This window comes from Pan troglodytes, chromosome 7 (genome assembly GCF_028858775.2).
Source record: "Pan troglodytes isolate AG18354 chromosome 7, NHGRI_mPanTro3-v2.0_pri, whole genome shotgun sequence".
Lineage (NCBI taxonomy): Eukaryota > Metazoa > Chordata > Mammalia > Primates > Hominidae > Pan > Pan troglodytes.
In genome coordinates, this window is record NC_072405.2 from 74702460 (window position 1) to 74721248 (window position 18789).

An 18789-nucleotide genomic window follows, 5' to 3' on the forward strand; every position below is an offset into this window, starting at 1 on the left:
GCAAATATTTTACCTGCTTCTCCCACTGCCTAAAATTCTTAAGTCTCCCCTTATCATGCTGTCTGAAGGAGACTTATTTGAGTTAATCTTTTAAATTTAGATAGGCCTAGAAGAAGTTATCCATCATTCATACATTTGCCTGAACTTTAAACTGGCGTGTCTTGCCTTTCCACCTAATTTAGATATCGCTCCAAGAGCCAACAGGAATTTTGAGTTAGAAAGCTAGTGTAGGAGTTGAGGAGGAGGGAGAGTCACTAGTGGACAGTGGGACAATTGAACAATTGGGGAGATGGGAGACTGCTGAAGTAAGAAACTCAAAGCTTTTTCTCTACATAACCTCAACACTCAGGCTCAAGACCCTTTAAAGTGACTTGAGAACTTGGGTTCACTGAAGAGTCTCTGCCGTCCTTCTTCTAGGGGTCTCCTCTGCGGAAGTCTCCCAGGGCGTGGGAGGCAGTTCATCTCCATGTAGTGGCATTGTCCACCAAGCCATGTTGCCACCCTGTAGCTGATGCTGCTTTGCCATTTGCTGTGTGGGCATGTCCACAGTCACTGCTAGACATAACCTTGGGTGCTAGACTCTGCTGCTGCAGCTCCCCTGCCACTCAGCTGCATCACCCTGCCAGGCATGGTAGGCACAGAAGGTGCTCCTTGCCAACCTCTTAGTCCCCAAGTCCTGACCGCTCCTTCAGGCCCAGAAGCCTCTTCTGCTGTTTACCTTGAGAGCCGAGGGAACACCAAAGCCTGCTGCGCTGTACCTCTGGCAGGGTTGAGGCTGGGCATAGCGGATGGCTCCTTTCCTCCTCTTTGTGATATGCTCTGTTAGAGCCCCCTATGAGTTCAAAGCATGGTAGAAAAGCTCCTTCCAGTTTTCCTTGTAGCTCTGTTTTTCTCTAGGACCCAGACACATGCTCAGGGGGTAAGCCAGACACTAGCAGTAATGTCGCTCTGCTTAGACTCTAGATCTCATCCAACAGACCCCCCTCCTCTTGTGTCAAGGTCATCACACCTGGCTCTTTCCTAAGATGCATTCTTTTCCAGAAGATTCTACAGTTCCCTCCCCAGACTAAGAGAGGTTTGTGTCAGGCTGTACCACTGGTTCTTTAGACGTACCCAGCTGGGGCTGCCACAGCCGTGGCTTGTATTCCTTTCTGGAAGCCTCTTCAGCTCTCTGGGACTTCTGGGAGGCCACTGCTACCAGCTTTCCAAACACATCCTGATGTGCCCTAACCCCGTGCAGTGAACAATGGGCGACAATGACTCAAAGAGCAGCCCTACCGTATTCCTGCAGCAAGTCCACCTGATTCTGTGTTGAACTGGGTAAATAAAGTGTGTTATTTTACTGTTTGTTGCTCAGCAAGAACTGTGGGTGTGTGATTAGGTTTCCTCTTGTTGGCACATAAAGGACCTTCACTCCAAAGTCATTAGATTGTTGATCCATACTGCTACCTAATGATAGCAGAAGCCAAGAAGGCTGATCAGAGCATGTAGCAACCACCAGTATGTCTAGAGTCTCTGACACTATCAATGGCTTTATACCAGCAAGTCTGGTTCATTATTCAATGAATATGTATTGAGCACCGCCTCTGTCTTGGCCACTGTCCTAGGTAAAATAGCAGTGAACAAAACAGACCTGCTTCCTTAAACCTGTTTTAAATAGGGCCAGGGGAAGGGGGAGGCTTAATAATGAACACATAAGTAAGACACACAACATATCAGATGTTGCTAAATGCTAGGAAGAAAAGCAGAAGAGGGTAGGGAGTGTTAGGAGTATGCTGGAAGTTCTACATTCTCTTTGAGATGTTCACCTAAACACTAAAATCACTCCATTGAAGTGTATTCTAAATATAATGTAGCAGTTAAGAGCACAGGGTATTTCTGAGTGTGATGGTGCTTGCCTATAGTCCTAGCTACTCAGGAGGCTAAGGTGGGAGGGTCTCTTGAGCCCAGGAGTTTGAGGCTGTAGTATGCTATGACTGAGCCTGTGAATAGTCACCGCACTCCAGCCTGGGAAACACAGAAAGATCCCATATCTAAAAATGAGTGCAAGGTATTCGGGAAGACCTGAATTCAACTCACTTTTCTCAGCCTCATTCTCTTCATAAGTAAAGTGCAGATAATGATCCAATCTCAGAGGGTTGTGGAGGATTACATGAGATGATGCATGCAAAATGCTTAGCCAAGGTCTGGCACATGGGTACTGGGTGCTACAAAGGATACACAAGGGCCTGAGAACCAACCATACATAATGGCAGTTTCCAAACTCAGCTAGGGCACGGGTGCAGGGTGACGTGCCAAGAAGTGTTGAGTATGTGAATGAGAAAGAATGTATATAGAGAGAGATTGAGAGAGAGTATGTGTGTGTGCGTGCGTGTATGGGGGTACTTAGATTATGTGACATTTAGATTCCATTGAATACATTTAAAAGAATGTTACAACTGTTTTATTTTAACATGCTGATGTTTATAATATGCTGAAAATTACATTCTTTGCATCTGTTTAATCTTATAAAAATTTTTAGATACCAAGTTAAAAATGTTGAAGGGACACAGTTTCTCAATATTATTTTAAGAGGTGTCTAAGCAAAAAGAATTTAACTGGGGGTGGGGAGGACAGAAGAAACCCAAACATCCCACCGAGAGTGATGACAAGGAGGCATTCAGGTGGCTTCGGGGAGTGGCAGCCTGTGGGGGCGCAGCCGAGCCCCTTCCTGAGGGCTTCCTTTGCTTCCTGGCCCACTGCGCTGTCCCAGCAGAGCACTGCAGCCTCACAGACAGTAGTTCCCTTGCTGCTTTTCTGCCTCTCCCATTCCATCAGTTCCCTGAGGGCAGACACTGTGCCTGGTCTCTCATTGTACTTTCAGCCCTAGCACCATGCTAGTATTTGCTGAATGCAAAAAAGAATTAGAAAATACAAAATGTCTGTTTTCTCCCCGATTATAGTCTCAGCTTCTTCAGGACCATTTCTCAAATAATTAGTTTGGTCACTTTGCTGAACAGGAAGTTATTCACTGACCCAATAAACAGAGGAGGGGCAGATCAGAAAGGAAAGATACTAGCTTCCATCTGGGATCCAGAGCATTTTGTATGATTCTGGGACCTTCAAGTGAAAAGTAGTTAGGGGATAAGAAAAGGAAAACTGTAAAAAAACAGCCAGGTATGCAATTTAGAGAATGTGTCTTCAGAGTTTAAAATCTCATTTGTAACATAAACATTGGTTTTTATTTACACCAATACATACATTTTTGAAGTGAGCTAGAAACAAGATTAAGATGCCCCAAAGTGAGGCTGACTGGTTTCTCTGGCATGTTGGGTGCAAGAGCCTAACAAAATGCTGGGTAAGAAATCATGCAAAGATCTAGCTCTTCCTTGGCTTTTTAGAGAGCCACAAAATTGGAGTGAGGCTGGCTGTGGTGGCTGTTGCCTGTAATCCCAGTAATTTAGGAGGCTGAAGTGGGAGAATCAATTGAGCCCAGGAGTTTGAGGCTGCAGTGAGCTATAATCATGCCACTGCACACCAGCCTGGGTGACAGAGTGAGATCCTGTCTCTAAACAAAACAAAACCCTAAATAGATATTAACTTATAGACAGGCTTGGTGGCATGTGCCTGTGGTCCTGGCTATTTGGGAGGCTGAGGTGGGAGGATCTCTTGAGCCCAGGAGTTTGAGGCTGCAGTGAGCCATGATTGCACCACTGCACTCCAGCCTACGTGGCAGAGTGAGACCCTGACTCTAAAAAACAAACAAACAAAAAATCAAAGTGAACTAGTTTTGCACATTAGCACTTGGGTCTCTGTGTCTCATGGATAAGCTTAATTCCTCCTTGCTGACAAGGTACCAAGTATTCTGATTCACATGACAGCAGAAGACTCAGTTGACTCTTCTTTTTCATTTGACTTCACATGGAATTTTCTAGAAATTATCTTCCGGTTCTGCAGAAATGAGTGGCCTCAGAGTAGACCAAAGTGAGGCAAATTCTGTTTTCAAAAGAAGCAGAAAAGAGTGCCATTTCCATAATAATCTGTGGCAACCCCAATCTGTGGTGCTTTTACCCATCTTTATTTGCAATTACAGGTGAAAACAGAGACTGCTTATGAATAAAGTGTAAATGTCAGGGGAATGCATAGTTAATAGAAGAATTGTAAATATTTACAAGGCAGAGTGATGATTCAAGCTCACAAGATTAATTGACATTAATCTCTATCAAGCACTAATTTGCTTCCTGAGTTCTAAAACCTTCCACTGAAAAGAGTATGTGAGGCCATACTCACAGCCCACTTGGAAGAGTTGTCTTCTGGTGGGCTGCATAACCTCCCTTGTCCCTCGTCAAGTCTTTCACTTGATCGGGCCTCTTAGTTCTTCATGCAGTGCCAATCTCAGTCATTCCTAGGTGCCGGAATCATTACGATCCGTAACTTTTTCACTCACTCATTCACTCAATATCTATTTAGTATTGGATAATTATTTATATTATACTATGAGAGATGAATATACATATAATATTCATTGTATTCATTAATATGAACCCTATGCTCAAGTTCATCTATCCCACTCACTGTACTCTCCCTTGTTTTGCTTGTCTTTGAGACATATCTTTTCAACCTTATTAAATTTTACTCTATGTAGTAAACACTTTAAATTTACTGGCTCTGGTTTGCATGGTTGTGCAATCTTCTCCAGCAATGCTGGCCAGCAGAGAAACAGGAGTGGAATTAGTGGGTAGCTAATGTCATCTTCTTGGGGGTGAAACAGGAAATCAGAATGATTAAGAAATTGAGTAAGATGGTTTGAGTAGCATTCAAGTGCGTGAACACAAGATTCAGCCTGTATAGTTAAGGAAATTGTCAGTGAGACTGCCAGTCTAGAAAAATAGATCCTATTAGGTTTAAAAAGTGAGTTTGGGGGAAAATGGGTTTAGGAAGAATAAAAAAGTGAGAGCTTGACATAAAGATCAGAGGATAATGCTGTTTGTTTTTGCACTGAGAAAACTGAAAGACTAGAGACACTGGGAGCCTGAAAAGAGCTATTGGCAGGGACTGCTTCTGAAAACTACCAGGACCTGCTTCTGAAAACTACCAGGGCCTGCTTGGAGCTTTGTCACTGGAACTTAAGCCAGGAGCCGGCAGGAGGAAGGCCTAGAGAGAGCAAGTGCTTGCTGAGAGCTTTGACTAGAACCAGGGGTGCGAGCTGCTATTGAAAGTAGGAGACAAGATATCAGGCAGAGGAAGTCTATACAGCCATTTCTCCTACACCGCAGTCTTATCCTCCCTTGACCTTCTAGTTCAGTAGAGATTGCTGGCCTGAAGAAAAACCACAAATGTAAATTTTCCCCCAGGAAACATAATAAAGTTAGATGCCCAGAAACTTTTATTGGGAGCTTGGGCCAGATACAGATATTTTGAGCTGTATGCAGCCTACAGATTCTGAGTGAGCTGTGGGCTGGTAGGTTGTTGGAAAAGGATTATATTATACAGTACACAGAAATCTTAGTGGCTTGCTAAAAGCTGTCAGTGACCCACTGGTGTCAGAAGTTCAGGTCCTCATCCCCTAAAGTAGTGCCTTATGATTGGTGTTGGACATGTATTTTATCTACTGTGTTTGCACAAATATCCCAGTTCCTTCTACCTTATTAGAGAGGGTAATGAACTGGCTCTTAATCAGCCATAGGAAAAAACTGTAGTGACCAGAAAGCTACCTTAAAAAAAGATTAAGTATTGTTGTACTTTTAATCCTTACATTTAAAAAATCAAGTATAATTCCTCAAAAAGTCAAGTTAATACACATTCTAGTAAAAATGTGGGGAAATACTTTTCAAGCAATGATTGAGACACAGTGGTTTCACCAACTCCACTACCACTAGAGGTCAGCACTTGACTCTCCATATGGTTCTGTATGAGGGAAAAGACCAATTCTCTGAAACAGATCATCATCTACGGTTCCTGTTGTTATCTCATGCCATCTGTCTTGAATCACAAAGGTGACTGCATCCCAGAAAATGAGAGAACACTCAAACAATGGTTGGGGTGAGTTGCTCAGATATTCCATCTGCAAATGTGAGAAAATCATAGGATTGTATAATGTGGCCTTCAGTGTGTCCTCAGTGGGGCCTTGCTGGTCAAAGTACTTGAATCATGTACTATGGTAGCAGGTGTTTCAGAAATAATTACACAGCAGGGGTAGCACTGGCATCACAATCTGCAATTTGAAACCAAATGGTGCCCCGAGCTTTCTATTCTGTCCCTTATGAAGGACAGAGACTAATCCTGGCCCAGTGGCTCCTGAGTCCCTAAGCCCTGCTAGCATTCTCAGCCACATACTGTACTCAAGCTTCTTGTGGGAGGGCAGTTGTACTAGGTGCAAGTGCATGAAGTGGTTGTAGGGGGTTTGAAGGATTTAGGGGCTGATCAAGAGAAAAGATATGGCCACAAGAGGCAATAACACATCATAAGCTTTGTCGGTGCTTGGGTGCTTCGATATGGCTGTGTGAGAGGGGCCCTCATAGCATAAGACTGCCCAGGAGCTTTCAGTGAAGGGGCACCATCTGGGAGAGAAGGATGAGGGAACTTGTAAGGAAGAGGGGGTCAAAACAGGGGCTTATGGGTCTAGTTATGTCATCCAGCAGCATGGCAGGTCTTTTGAGTCAGAGAGCTCCAAAGAGCTATAAAAGCTTGAGGTCTTACAACCACAAAGCTCCATCTTATCAAAAGCCAGTAGAAGTGGAGTGAGGTTTTGCAGGGTAGGTAAAGCAGACTGGCTCTACGTGGCTGGAAATCTGATGGTCAGGCTATTTTTTAGATAATTGGATGTGTTAAATAGACATTTTTCAAAAGAAGATATACAAATGGCCAACAAATATATTTAAAAATGCTCAACATCACTAATCATCAGGGAAATGCAAACTAAAACCACAATGAGGTATCACCTTACTCCTGCAAGAATGACCATTATTAAAAAGTCAAAAAACAATAGATGTTGGCACAGGTGTGGTGAAAAAGGAATGCTTATACATTACTGGTGGGAATGCAAATTAGTACAACCACTATGGAAGACAGCATTGAGATTCCTTAAAGATCTAAAAATAGACCTACCATTTGATCCAGCAATCTCACTACTGAGTATCTACACAAAGGGAAAGAACACAGTATATCAAAAAGACATGTTCATACATGTACTTATTGCAGCACAATTCATGATTGCAAAGATACAGAAGCAACCTAAGTGCCCATCGACCAATGAGTGGCTAAAGAAAATGTGATATATATACATCATGGAATACTACTCAGCTATAAAAAAGAGAAAAATAATGTCTTTTGCAGCAACTTGGATGGAGCTGGAGGCCATTATTCTAAATAGATAACTCAGGAATTGAAACCAAAACACTGTATGCTGTCACTTATAAGCTAAGCTATGGGTACCCAAAGGCATACAGGGTGACATAAGGGACTTCGGAGACTCAGAAGGGGGAGGGTAGAAGGGGGTGAGGGATAAAAAACTACAATGTATACTACTCAGGTGTTGGATGCACTAAAATCTCAGACTTCACCACTATACAACTCATCCATGTAACCAAAAACCACCTGTACTCCAAAAGCTATTGAAATTTTAAAAATATTTAAGAATAAATACATAAACAGATGTATAAAAACCTGACTTTGGTGCTGGCAGGCTTTTGAGCTACTGGGTTTCAGCCTGCAGTGAAGAAATTTTTAAAAAGCTAGGGGCCAATACACAGAGGCTGTCTTTGGCTCATATGTGTAACAGCATGTAAGGCCTTTGGTGGGATTAACATATAGTTGAAAGAAGACAACAAAGACATAAGTGATCATCAGGAGTTTCCTGGTTCTCACTGACTAGGTAATTTGTACCAGTTGTTCCTCCTGCTGACAGCAACTAGAAAAACTGAAAGAACACACCCCCCACCCTCCCCTACCTCCCACTGCCCCCCACCCCCATATTTTAAAAGCATTTGAGAGTAAAGAATTACTGCTAACTGGGCCCTGATCTTGGAGAACAGAAGCTGAAAGGCTAAGTAGGACTATAAAAAACAGCCCTACAGACAAAAGAGGAGAAAACTTGGACACTAGCCCAACAAGGATGAAGGTCCTGCAATTTTATTGAGATTCTGAAGTGCTGTAATCCAGGAGAAAGGGTAAATTAGAAGGAAATCTTCTGTGGTTGACAATTACTTTGGTGGTCATCAACAACCATGCCCGCTGGTTTTCATGTCCTTGTGTTGTAAGTCATGAATCTGGGATGGCTCTCTGACCCAATTTAACCCATAGAATATGGCAGAAGTGATGCTGTGCCTAAATATTAAAAAGGTCTACTAGTTTCTGCTTTTGTTTTAAGCTAGCCATCATTCAAGAAATTTAACTACCCCAAGACCATCTTGTTGTGAGAAGCCTCATCTAGCCATGAGGAAAAGCCACATGGAGAACAGAGTTCCCCAGACAGCAGCCCTAGCTGAGCTCCCAACCACAGCCAGCACCAACTTATTGGGATATATGTGAAGCCATCTTGGGAGCATATCTATCAGCTCCAATGAAGTTTCCTCAACCAATGCCAAGCAGAGCTTAAAATTGTCCCCACCAAGTTCTGCTCAATGACAACATTTGAGCAATTAAATAAAATGCTTGTTGTTTTAAGTTACTAAACTTTAAACTTTATGTAGCTTGTTACAGAGAAATAAATAATAGGAACACCAGTCTTGTATGGACTGCAACTGAACTTTGAGTCATCTGGGTAGCCAAGGAAACCTTGATCTTTAATATTGGATTAAGATGATCTTAGTTTTGCAAAGACCACAGAAATCTGAAAATAGGAAATAAAAACACTTTCTGGTTTAAGATAATATCTTCTTAGTCCTCAAATTATTTCTTAAATATGTTTTAATGCAATGTTTGACACAGAGATAAGCATACAAATCAAGACAATATGAACAAGATTTAGCAGAAATAATAGGAACAGAGCCATAAGAATTTTAGACATTTGAATGATCAGATACAGATCTTAAAATAACTATCTATGACCAAGAAGATAAAATATGAGACTGAGAATTTTTTTTTAAAATCCTGAAAATTATGGAAAGGGATATTTCAGATTTGCAAAATAAACAGAAACTCTACAACAGAAAATACAATCACCAAAGGAAAAAACCTTCACCAGGTTAGAGAGTTGACTAGAAGATAGCTTAGAAGAAAATACCAAAGAAGAATTACAAAAAGATGGAAAATGAAAAAAGATTTAAAAATAGAAGATTTATTAACAAGATAAAAACGAAGTTTCATTAACAAGAAAGAATTACAAAAGGATGAAAAATGAAAAAAGATAAAAAACATAGAAGATTTATTAAGTTAGATATAAGCAAGTGGAGTCTAAAAAGGAGAGTAGAAAGAGAATGAGGAAAAGCCATTTGAAAAAACAACATGTTGATTTTCCAGGTTCATGAAAGATATTAAACCACATATACTCAATAAAAGCAAGTAAAATAAAGGCAAAGAACTCTATACCCAGGAACATCACAGGAAAACTTCCAGAATCTAAACATGTGTAAAGCCTTTATAGCAACGAGAGGAAAAAATACATATTACTTTTAAAGCCCAACAATTAGACTTACAGCTGATTTTCCAACCAAGGTAACAGAAGCCAGAAGACAGAGGACAAAAGTCTTCAATATGGTGAAAGAAGGTAACTGATAACCTACAATTCTACATCCAGGGAAATTTTCAAAATTGAGTTGAAATAAAGACTTTTTTTTTAAAGAAAACTGTGAATTAATTCCCAGTGGATTTGAAAAGAATGGTAAAAGAATATATAATTTCTAAACCAACAGGGAAAAAAAGTAGAGTAATGAGAAATTAATCCAACAAGAAGGCAATAAAGGAAAGGGAAAAGAAATATGAGTATATTTTAGAAGGGACAAGTAGAATATGGTGAGTAAACCTGAAAAATATCAGAAATTATATTAAAAATAAATATAGACCAAATGCTTCAATTAAAAGAAAAAAGTCACTTTGAATAAAAAACTGACATCGTATGGTTTTTACAAAAGACATATATAATATTTAAGAATACAGAAAATTTGAAAATAAAAGGAGGGGCAAAGATGCTATGCAGATGCTTACCAAAAGAAAGCTGTATATCTTTATTAAAATTAAAATGAAGACAGAAAGCATTACTACAGATAAGGAGCGATACTTCATAATGATAAAAATTTGACACCCTCCAAAGTCTAAACCAGGAAGAAGTCGAATCCCTGAATAAACCAATAACAAGTTCTGAAATTGAGGCAGTAATTAATAGCCTACTAACCAAAGAAAGTCCAGGACCAGATGGATTCACAGCCGAATTCTACCAGAGGTACAAAGAGGAGCTGGTACCATTCCTTCTGAAACTATTCCAAACAATAGAAAAAGAGGGAATCCTCCCTAACTCATTTTATGAGGCCAGCATAATCCTGATACCAAAACCTGGAAGAGACACAACAAGAAAAGAAAATTTCAGGCCAGTATCCCCGATGAACATGGATGCAAAAATCCTCAATAAAATACTGGCAAACCGAATCCAGCAGCACATCAAAAGGCTTATCCATCACGAACAAGTTGGCTTCATCCCTAGGCTGCAAGGCTGCTTCAATATATGCAAATCAATAAACATAATCCATCAAGTAAACCAAACCAATGACAAAAACCACATGATTATCTCAATAGATGCAGAAAAGGTTTTTGACAAAATTCAACAGCCCTTCATGCTAAAAACTCTCAATAAACCAGGTATTGATGGAACGTATGTCAAGATAATAAGAACTATTTATGACAGACCCACAGCCAATATCATACTGAATGGGCAAAAACTGGAAGCATTCCCTTTGAAAAACAGCACAAGACAAGGATGCCCTCTCTCACCACTCCTATTCAACATAGCATTGGAAGTTCTGGCCAGGGCAATCAGGCAAGAGAAAGAAATAAAGGTATTCAAATAGGAAGAGAGGAAGTCAAATTGTCTCTGTTTGCAGTTGACATGATTGTATATTTAGAAAACCCCATTGTCTCAGCCCCAAATCTCCTTAAGCTGATAAGCAACTTCAGCAAAGTCTCAGGATACAAAATCAATCTGCAAAAATCACAAGCATTCCTATATACCAATAACAGACAGAGAGCGAAATCATGAGTGAACTCCCATTCACAATTGCTACAAAGAAAATAAAATATCTAGGAATCCAACTTGAAGGGATGTGAAGGACTTCTTCAAGGAGAACTACAAACCACTGCTCAAGGAAATAAGAGAGGACACAAATGGAAAAACATTCCATGCTCATGGATAGGAAGAATCAATATTGTGAAAATGACCATACTGCCCAAAGTAATTTATAGATTCAATGCTGTTCCCATCGAGCTACCACTGACTTTCTTCACAGAATTGGAAAAAACTACTTTAAACTTCATATGGAAACAAAAAAGAGCCCGCATAGCCAAGACAATTCTGGGCAAAAAGAACAAAGCTGGAGGCATCATGCTACCTGACTTCAAACTATGCTACAAGTCTACAGTAATCAAAACAGCATGGTACTGGTACCAAAACAGATATATAGACCAATGGAACAGAACAGAGGCCTCAGAAATAGCACCACACATCTACAATCATCTGATTTTTGACAAACCTGACACAAACAAGCAATGGGGAAAGGATTCCCTATTTAATAAATCATGTTGGGAAAACTGGCTAACCATATGCAGAAAACTGAAACTGGACCCCTTCCTTACACCTTATACAAAAATCAACTCAAGATGGATCAAAGACTTAAGCGTAAGACCTAGTACCATAAAAATCCTAGAGGAAAATCTAGGCAATACCATTCATGACATAGGCATGGGCAAAGACTTCATGACTAAAACACCAAAAGCAATGGCAACAAAAGCCAAAATTAACAAATGGATCTAATTAAATAAAGAGCTTCTGCACAGCAAAAGAAACTAGCATCAGAGTGAACAGGCAACCTACAGAATGGGAGAAAATTTTTGCAATCTATCCATCTGACAAAGGGCTAATATCCAGAATTGACAAAGAACTTAAACAAATTTACAAGAAAAAAACAAACAACCCCATCAAAAAGTGGGCAAAGGTTATGAACAGACACTTCTCAAAAGAAGACATTTATGCAGCCAACAGACACATGAAAAAATGCTCATCATCACTGGTCATTAGAGAAATGCAAATCAAAACCACAATGAGATACCATCTCACGCCAGTTAGAATGGTGATCATTAAAAAGTCAGGAAACAACAGATGCTGGAGAGGAAGTGGAGAAATAGGGATACTTTTACACGTTAGTGGGACTGTAAATTAGTTCCACCTTGTGAAAGATAGTGTGGCGATTCCTCAAGGATCTAGAACTAGAAATACCATTTGACCCAGCAATCCCATTACTGGGTATATACCCAAAGGATTATAAATCATTCTACTATAAAGACATATGCACACGTAAGTTTATTGCGGCACTATGCACAATAAAAAGACTTGGAGCCAACCAAAATGTCCATCAATAATAGACTGGATAAAGAAAATGTGATACATATACACCATGGAATACTATGCAGCCATAAAAAAGAATGAGTTCATGTCCTTTGTAGGGACATGGATGAAGCTGGAAACCATCATTCTCAGCAAACTATCACAAGGACAGAAAACCAAAAACCACATGTTCTCACTCATAAGTGGGAGTTGAACAATGAGAGCACATGGACATAGGGAGGTGAACATCACACAGTGGGGCCTGTCAGGGGGTGGGGGGCTAGGGGAGGGATAACATTAGGAGAAATGTTTAATGTAGGTGACGGATTGATGGGTGCAGCAAACCACCATGGCACGTGTGTACCTATGTAACAAAACTGCATGTTCTGCATGTGTACCCCAGAACTTAAAGTATAATAAAAAATTGATTCACCAAGAATGTATAACAGTTATAAGTTTATGGGCTTCTAAAACACATGGCCTAAAATATACAAAACAAAGAGTTGGCAGAACTTTAAGGAGAAATCTGCAAACCTACATTCATAGTGGAAAGTTTTAACACATCTGGCTTGATAAATCAATAAAATGGCTAAGGATATAGAAGATTTGAACAAAACGATTAACAAACAAAATCAAAAACTATAAAAACAAAGTACCCAATAAGAACAGAATATATACCCTTTTCAAACACACATGTAAAATTTATAAAAATAATAAGACATAAGGCAAGGCTCAAATTTTAAAGGATTTCAATCATACCAAATATGTTCTCTAACAGCAATGCAATTATGTTAAAGTGCAAAATTTTTAAATAGCTGGAAATTTTCCATATGTTTGAAAATTAGGAGGTATAATTTAAAACAACTAGTGGCTAAAAATAACAAACCATAATTAAAATTATAAAATATCTATAATTCAATGCTACATATTAAGATGTGAAATGCAGTCAAAATAGCACTTAGAGGAAAATTTATAGAGTTTAATGCACATTAGAAAACCAAGCCCAGCAATAAATTTTAAAAATACATAATGACCAAATTGAGTTTATCCCAGAAACATAAGCTTCATCTAACATTTAAAAACTCAATCAATCACATTAACAGACCAAAAGAGAAACAAGATATCTCCTCTATAGGTGCAGAAATAACATTTGGTAAAATTCAGCATCCATTCACTCTTAGTGAATTCAGAAGAAGGATGCCTGTTACAGCCACTTTTGACATCGTACTTGGGGTGGGGGGTCTTAGCCAAGGCAGTACAATAAGGGAAGAAATGTAAATGATATAAGGATTCGAAGGGAAAAAATCCAATTATCACTTGAGCTTATATAATTGTCTATGTAGAAAATTTAAAAGAATTTATAATTTAATAAAATTTGGACATGAGCTTGGGAAGTTGGAAGAATAAAAAAATCAACATACAACAATTATTTCAAACATAAAAATAGAAAAAAATAATTTTTATCTGCAATAAATAATTAGGAACATTTTTAAATGTCAAAACCACAAAAAATTAAGCTCCCAGGACTAAATCCAAGAAAATATACATAGGACATAAAGGTAAAAATGATAAAACTTTAAAATTCGTTAAAAAGATTGAAATAGGTTGACATACTATACAAAAGTCAATCTCCAAATTAATCTATAGAGTCAATGCAATTGCAATAAAAATCTCAATAGGTTGTGTGAATGTGTGTGCATGTGTTCGTGTGTGTGTGTGTGTGTATGTGTGTGTGTGTAAATTGACAAGCTAATTCTAAAATTCATGTGGAAATGTACAGGACCCAGAATAACCACAGAACTCTTGAAGAACAGCAATATGGCAGAATTTGCTCTTTAACATATGAAGACATATTTTAAAGCATCACATGTTAGAGTGTTATTGGCCCAGAAATAACCAAATTGACCAATGGAGCAGAATAGAGATCCCAGAAATCCAGGGAAAGGATTTTCTTTTCCTAATAAATGGTGCTACAAGAGTGGAATATCTATTTAAAGTAAGTGAGATTAGACATCTACCCTCCAGCACATTAAAATGTCAGGTATCAATGGGCCATAGACTTCCATATGAAAGGAAAAGCTATAAAGATTTTAGAGTTATAGAGAGTTTATAGAACAATATCTTCCTGAATTGAGGAACAAATTGGTTAACTCAGTAAATTAAAAGAAAAAATTTGTGATTATCAAGAGATATCATAAAGTAAAACAACAAGAAAGCCCCAGAATGGGAGAAGATATATGCAATACATATAACTGACAAAGAATTCATATCTAGAATATGCGTTTTTAAAATACTACAAATTAATTTTAAAAACCAAAGTAAAAATTTGTAAAGGACTAACATGCACTTAGAGAATATCCAAACGGTGTATATAACAGCCTCATATAAACCACGAGATTGACAGACATTAAAATATTTTAAGAGCTGGGGCAGCATGGTTAGAATCAGGCCTCAGGTGACTCGAGAGACTGGTAGAGAGTGGTAGGTAGCAGTAGTTTGATTGCATCTTGAAGTGTTGGATGGGGCAAGGAAGAGAGTGGAGCAAAACATTGTAACTCTTAGAATTATGTCACTGCCTCAAAATAGGAAGATCTTGAGGGCTTTAGATAATTATAACTATAAACCACATGTTTATCTTATCTGCCACGAATTAAATTCACTATGCATTTTAGTTGAAAGCTGTCATTAGATTTTGAAGTGGAAATTAGAGGCATTGAATGCTATTTCTAATATTAGCTATAGCCATGCCACATTGACAGGTGACCAAGAGTGTAGAGACATTTAGAATTAAAGGCTCACATTCTGGTTGAATATTATGTCACTTTAAGTATCAATGTAGAAATGACAACAAATGTCTTTAACAATGGATAGGTGCCTATTCTATTTAAAAATACTCCAAGCACTTCCTTAAACTCTACATTCTATAGTTGTTTCCTTGCTCTATAGACAACATGCAAGAGGGTGAGGCATTGCACGACCACCTCCTTGACGGTTGTGGAATTTTGGCAGCTGTCTCTGCTCACCATACTTCCCGAGGATTCCTCAGAGCCAAGAGTATCTGCCAAGAGGAATCAAAATGTTGCTGATGACCAGGAATTGGATGTGTTACAAGTGGAGGTGTTCCAGCTCTCCGAATTTGCCAACTCCATTGTTAGGAGTGTGATAAATGGATTGGGTGCATCTGCCCTTGTGAGCTGACAGAGATCCAAGCTGTTTAAAAAATGACAGGAAGCCACCCTAGAAACAAGAAAATGTATGTAAAGAGGCATTTTCCAGAGACTTCTTCCTTCCTGTTTTTTTGTTTGTTTGATTTGGAGTCTCGCTGTCGCCCAGGCTGGAGTGCAGTGATGCAGTCTTGGTTCACTGCAACCTCCACCTCCCGGGTTCAAGCAATTCTCCTGCCTCAGCCTCCTGAGTAGATGGGATTACAGGTATGTGCCACCACACCTGGCTAATTAGTAGAGATGGGCATGTTGACGAGGCTGGTCTAAAACTCCTGACCTCAAGTGATCTGTCTGCCTGGAGATTTCTTCCTTTCAAGGCAGAAATAACAGCCCTTTCATTTGATTGGCCTAGACATGATATCTTTGGAACCATGGTGGGGGGAAATGCTGCAATTCCTATTTCAGGGCCCAGAGTGAGAATTCCAGGAATATTAATAGTGCTGAAATATAGTAAACATAAAAGTAAAAAAATGACAAAAGGCATTTTATGCTATTAGCAAATATTTCATTATAAATTCTGCATGTAAAAAAACATGTCTCCAATGGTCCTATCTATAAGAATTTATAAATACCCCAGATATCTTTCAAAAAGGATGAAAATAAGTTTTGGTTAAATAAATTTAACATGAACCATCATTGTTTGATTTTTAAAAATTTATTCTGAGTTTAGGATTAGAATGGATTATACATCATGATTTATGCTTTTAAATATTTTGGTAAGTTAAAGCATCCTGATGCTGAGCTCCTTAAATATTCATCTACTTCCTAATCAATAATACTTCAGTTCCTAAAATAGATGTGATTTGTTCCGTTTATCATGTAGATTGATTTATAAGGTGTACTCTACTTTTCTGCTTTACTTCTGGACTTACTGTTTTAAAATGAAACAATTTGTTCTAAACTAATACAATAAACAAAAGCTTAAGGTGTGTTCCTACATAGACGTATGATAGGCACAGTAGGGAGATGAGTCAGGTGGAATTTCCAGCAGAGTCCCTCAGGAACTGCTTTCTGATCCACAGAGGAGAAGGCCTTATGCCCACAAGAAAATTTCTATAGATTATTAAGTGGAAAACCCTATTTAGAAAGAGGCCAAATATGCATTTGAATACAAAAGAAGTCACAGTATTTGTTCAGAAAACCAAGAGATAGTTAGGACTTGTGGAAGATTAATGAAAGGGTCTTAATTTTGTTCAAGAGAGACTTTTTTGATAGCTGAGTTGAACTTTTAGAATATATGTTGTGATGTTCTGTTAATTCTGGAAAATTCTTCTGGTTCTAAATGGAAGTTTGGTGTAAACTGGTCCTGTTGCTGAAACTCTTAAAGGTCTGTATGGCTTCTTGGTAAAAAGAAACTTCGCATATTTGCCAACAACAAATGTCTCTCAGACTCAACAGTCATGCAGATACTGAGAATTCCTTTGGAAATGTGAGAGGAGAAATAGTACTATTGCGCCTGTGCATTCGAACCAAGGGACATCATTTAGTGAAAATGTACTTGTTAATCACCGCTAGTCTGAAACTCACCATTTCACAGTATTTGCGCTAATAAAGAATATACAAATGAACAGTGCCCTTCTAAAATGTCATGGTTCATTCTTGTCAAATAACACACTCTCCTTGTTTTTCTTTTATTTTAAAAGAAAATTGGCCCTGAAACACCATCCAGACAAGAATCCAGATGATCCAGCTGCTACTGAGAAGTTTAAAGAAATCAACAACGCCCACGCAATACTTACCGACATTTCAAAGAGAAGCATATACGACAAGTACGGATCGCTGGGACTCTACGTGGCCGAGCAGTTTGGAGACGAAAACGTTAACACCTACTTCGTGCTGTCGAGCTGGTGGGCAAAGGTGAAACTGAATTTCCTTTCTTCACAATCTCCTGTAAGACCATGATATTAATCACTCTTTTAGATTCCATCTCAAAGGAAGTCTAACCTTCCTGCTATTAAACTCTGGTAAATAAAAGGAGATATTGCTTCCACTGAATGCTATTATTTAGGATCATTTCTGGTTTAGCTCATCAAATAATTGTAAGATACAACATGATTTAAAATACTTCTAGACATTAATTATATTTGAATTTGGAGCTTCAGATTAATTCTTTATAATGACTAAGTAAGGACTGACTCATTGCTCAAAACCAAAAATAATTTATTAGTGTGACAACTGCTTAATAAATTATTACAGGGCAAATTTAGCCATGTCCTTTTCTATCTATAGCATAGGCTACATCAGCAAACACAATACTGGGAAGAATGAGTGGTAATTATGTCAGAGACTCACTTGGAGCCTGCTGTGAGGTAGAGGAGAAGGAAATTAGGGGGAAAAGGTGAGAATTTACTAGTGGAGGACAGGGAACTGGAGAGGCAGAGACAGGGACAGAGAGCAAAATGGATACCTAGTCAAGAAAAGGGCAACATTTTTAAGGGCTTAGTGCAATCAGAATTGACTTTCGTGTGGTAAATTTTGTTTGGCTTCCTAGGAATCTCTAGTATATATATGTTTGGTAATGGTTTTTATTTGTTTGTGAATATTAATATCCTTATCTTCTGATAAAACTATGTTTACACATGGGTCATACATGTAGTCCATCAACATATTTTGTGGACGGTTCACATTCATATAAGTTCCAATACATAATAATAATTAATAAATATCTAAAAAGGCAGGTTTAATAGTAGTATCTGTTTGCTATTTTCTTCCACTAAATCTTGCTAAATTGAGTTTTATGTATGCAGGAAGAGAGAGAATATGTTTTTGTACATCAGCATGCAAAAGGATTCTTGCAACCTAGCCTAATTTGCTTACTATAGTCCTCAGAGTTCTGTTTCTCAGGGATACCTGGTATTCCCCTTTGAAACCCCTTTCTCTGTTGTTGAAGACTTAGGGGAGAGACAAGTTCCTGTTGAGCAGATTTGGAATTTGGAATGAGAGTGTACACACCGACAATGTCATTTATGACAATAGATTGAATGTTCATAGGACAGTACAAGCTTTTGTGGGTTTGCGTGGGAACCCAACCTCTGGGCGTGACACTGTTTCCATGGG

The 18789-nt window shown here is 38.7% G+C and overlaps 1 protein-coding gene across 6 annotated transcripts in view; it reads left to right on the forward strand.

Annotated features, from left to right (window-relative positions):
- Positions 1–18789, forward strand: part of DNAJC5B (DnaJ heat shock protein family (Hsp40) member C5 beta) — a 117284-nt gene that overhangs the window by 76426 nt on the left and 22069 nt on the right. For all 6 annotated transcript variants that reach the window (XM_063816086.1, XM_063816087.1, XM_016958994.4 and 3 more), the window contains exon 4: positions 17376–17589. In XM_063816086.1, coding sequence (XP_063672156.1) covers positions 17376–17589 — 214 coding nt within the window. The remainder of the gene's footprint in view (positions 1–17375; positions 17590–18789) is intronic.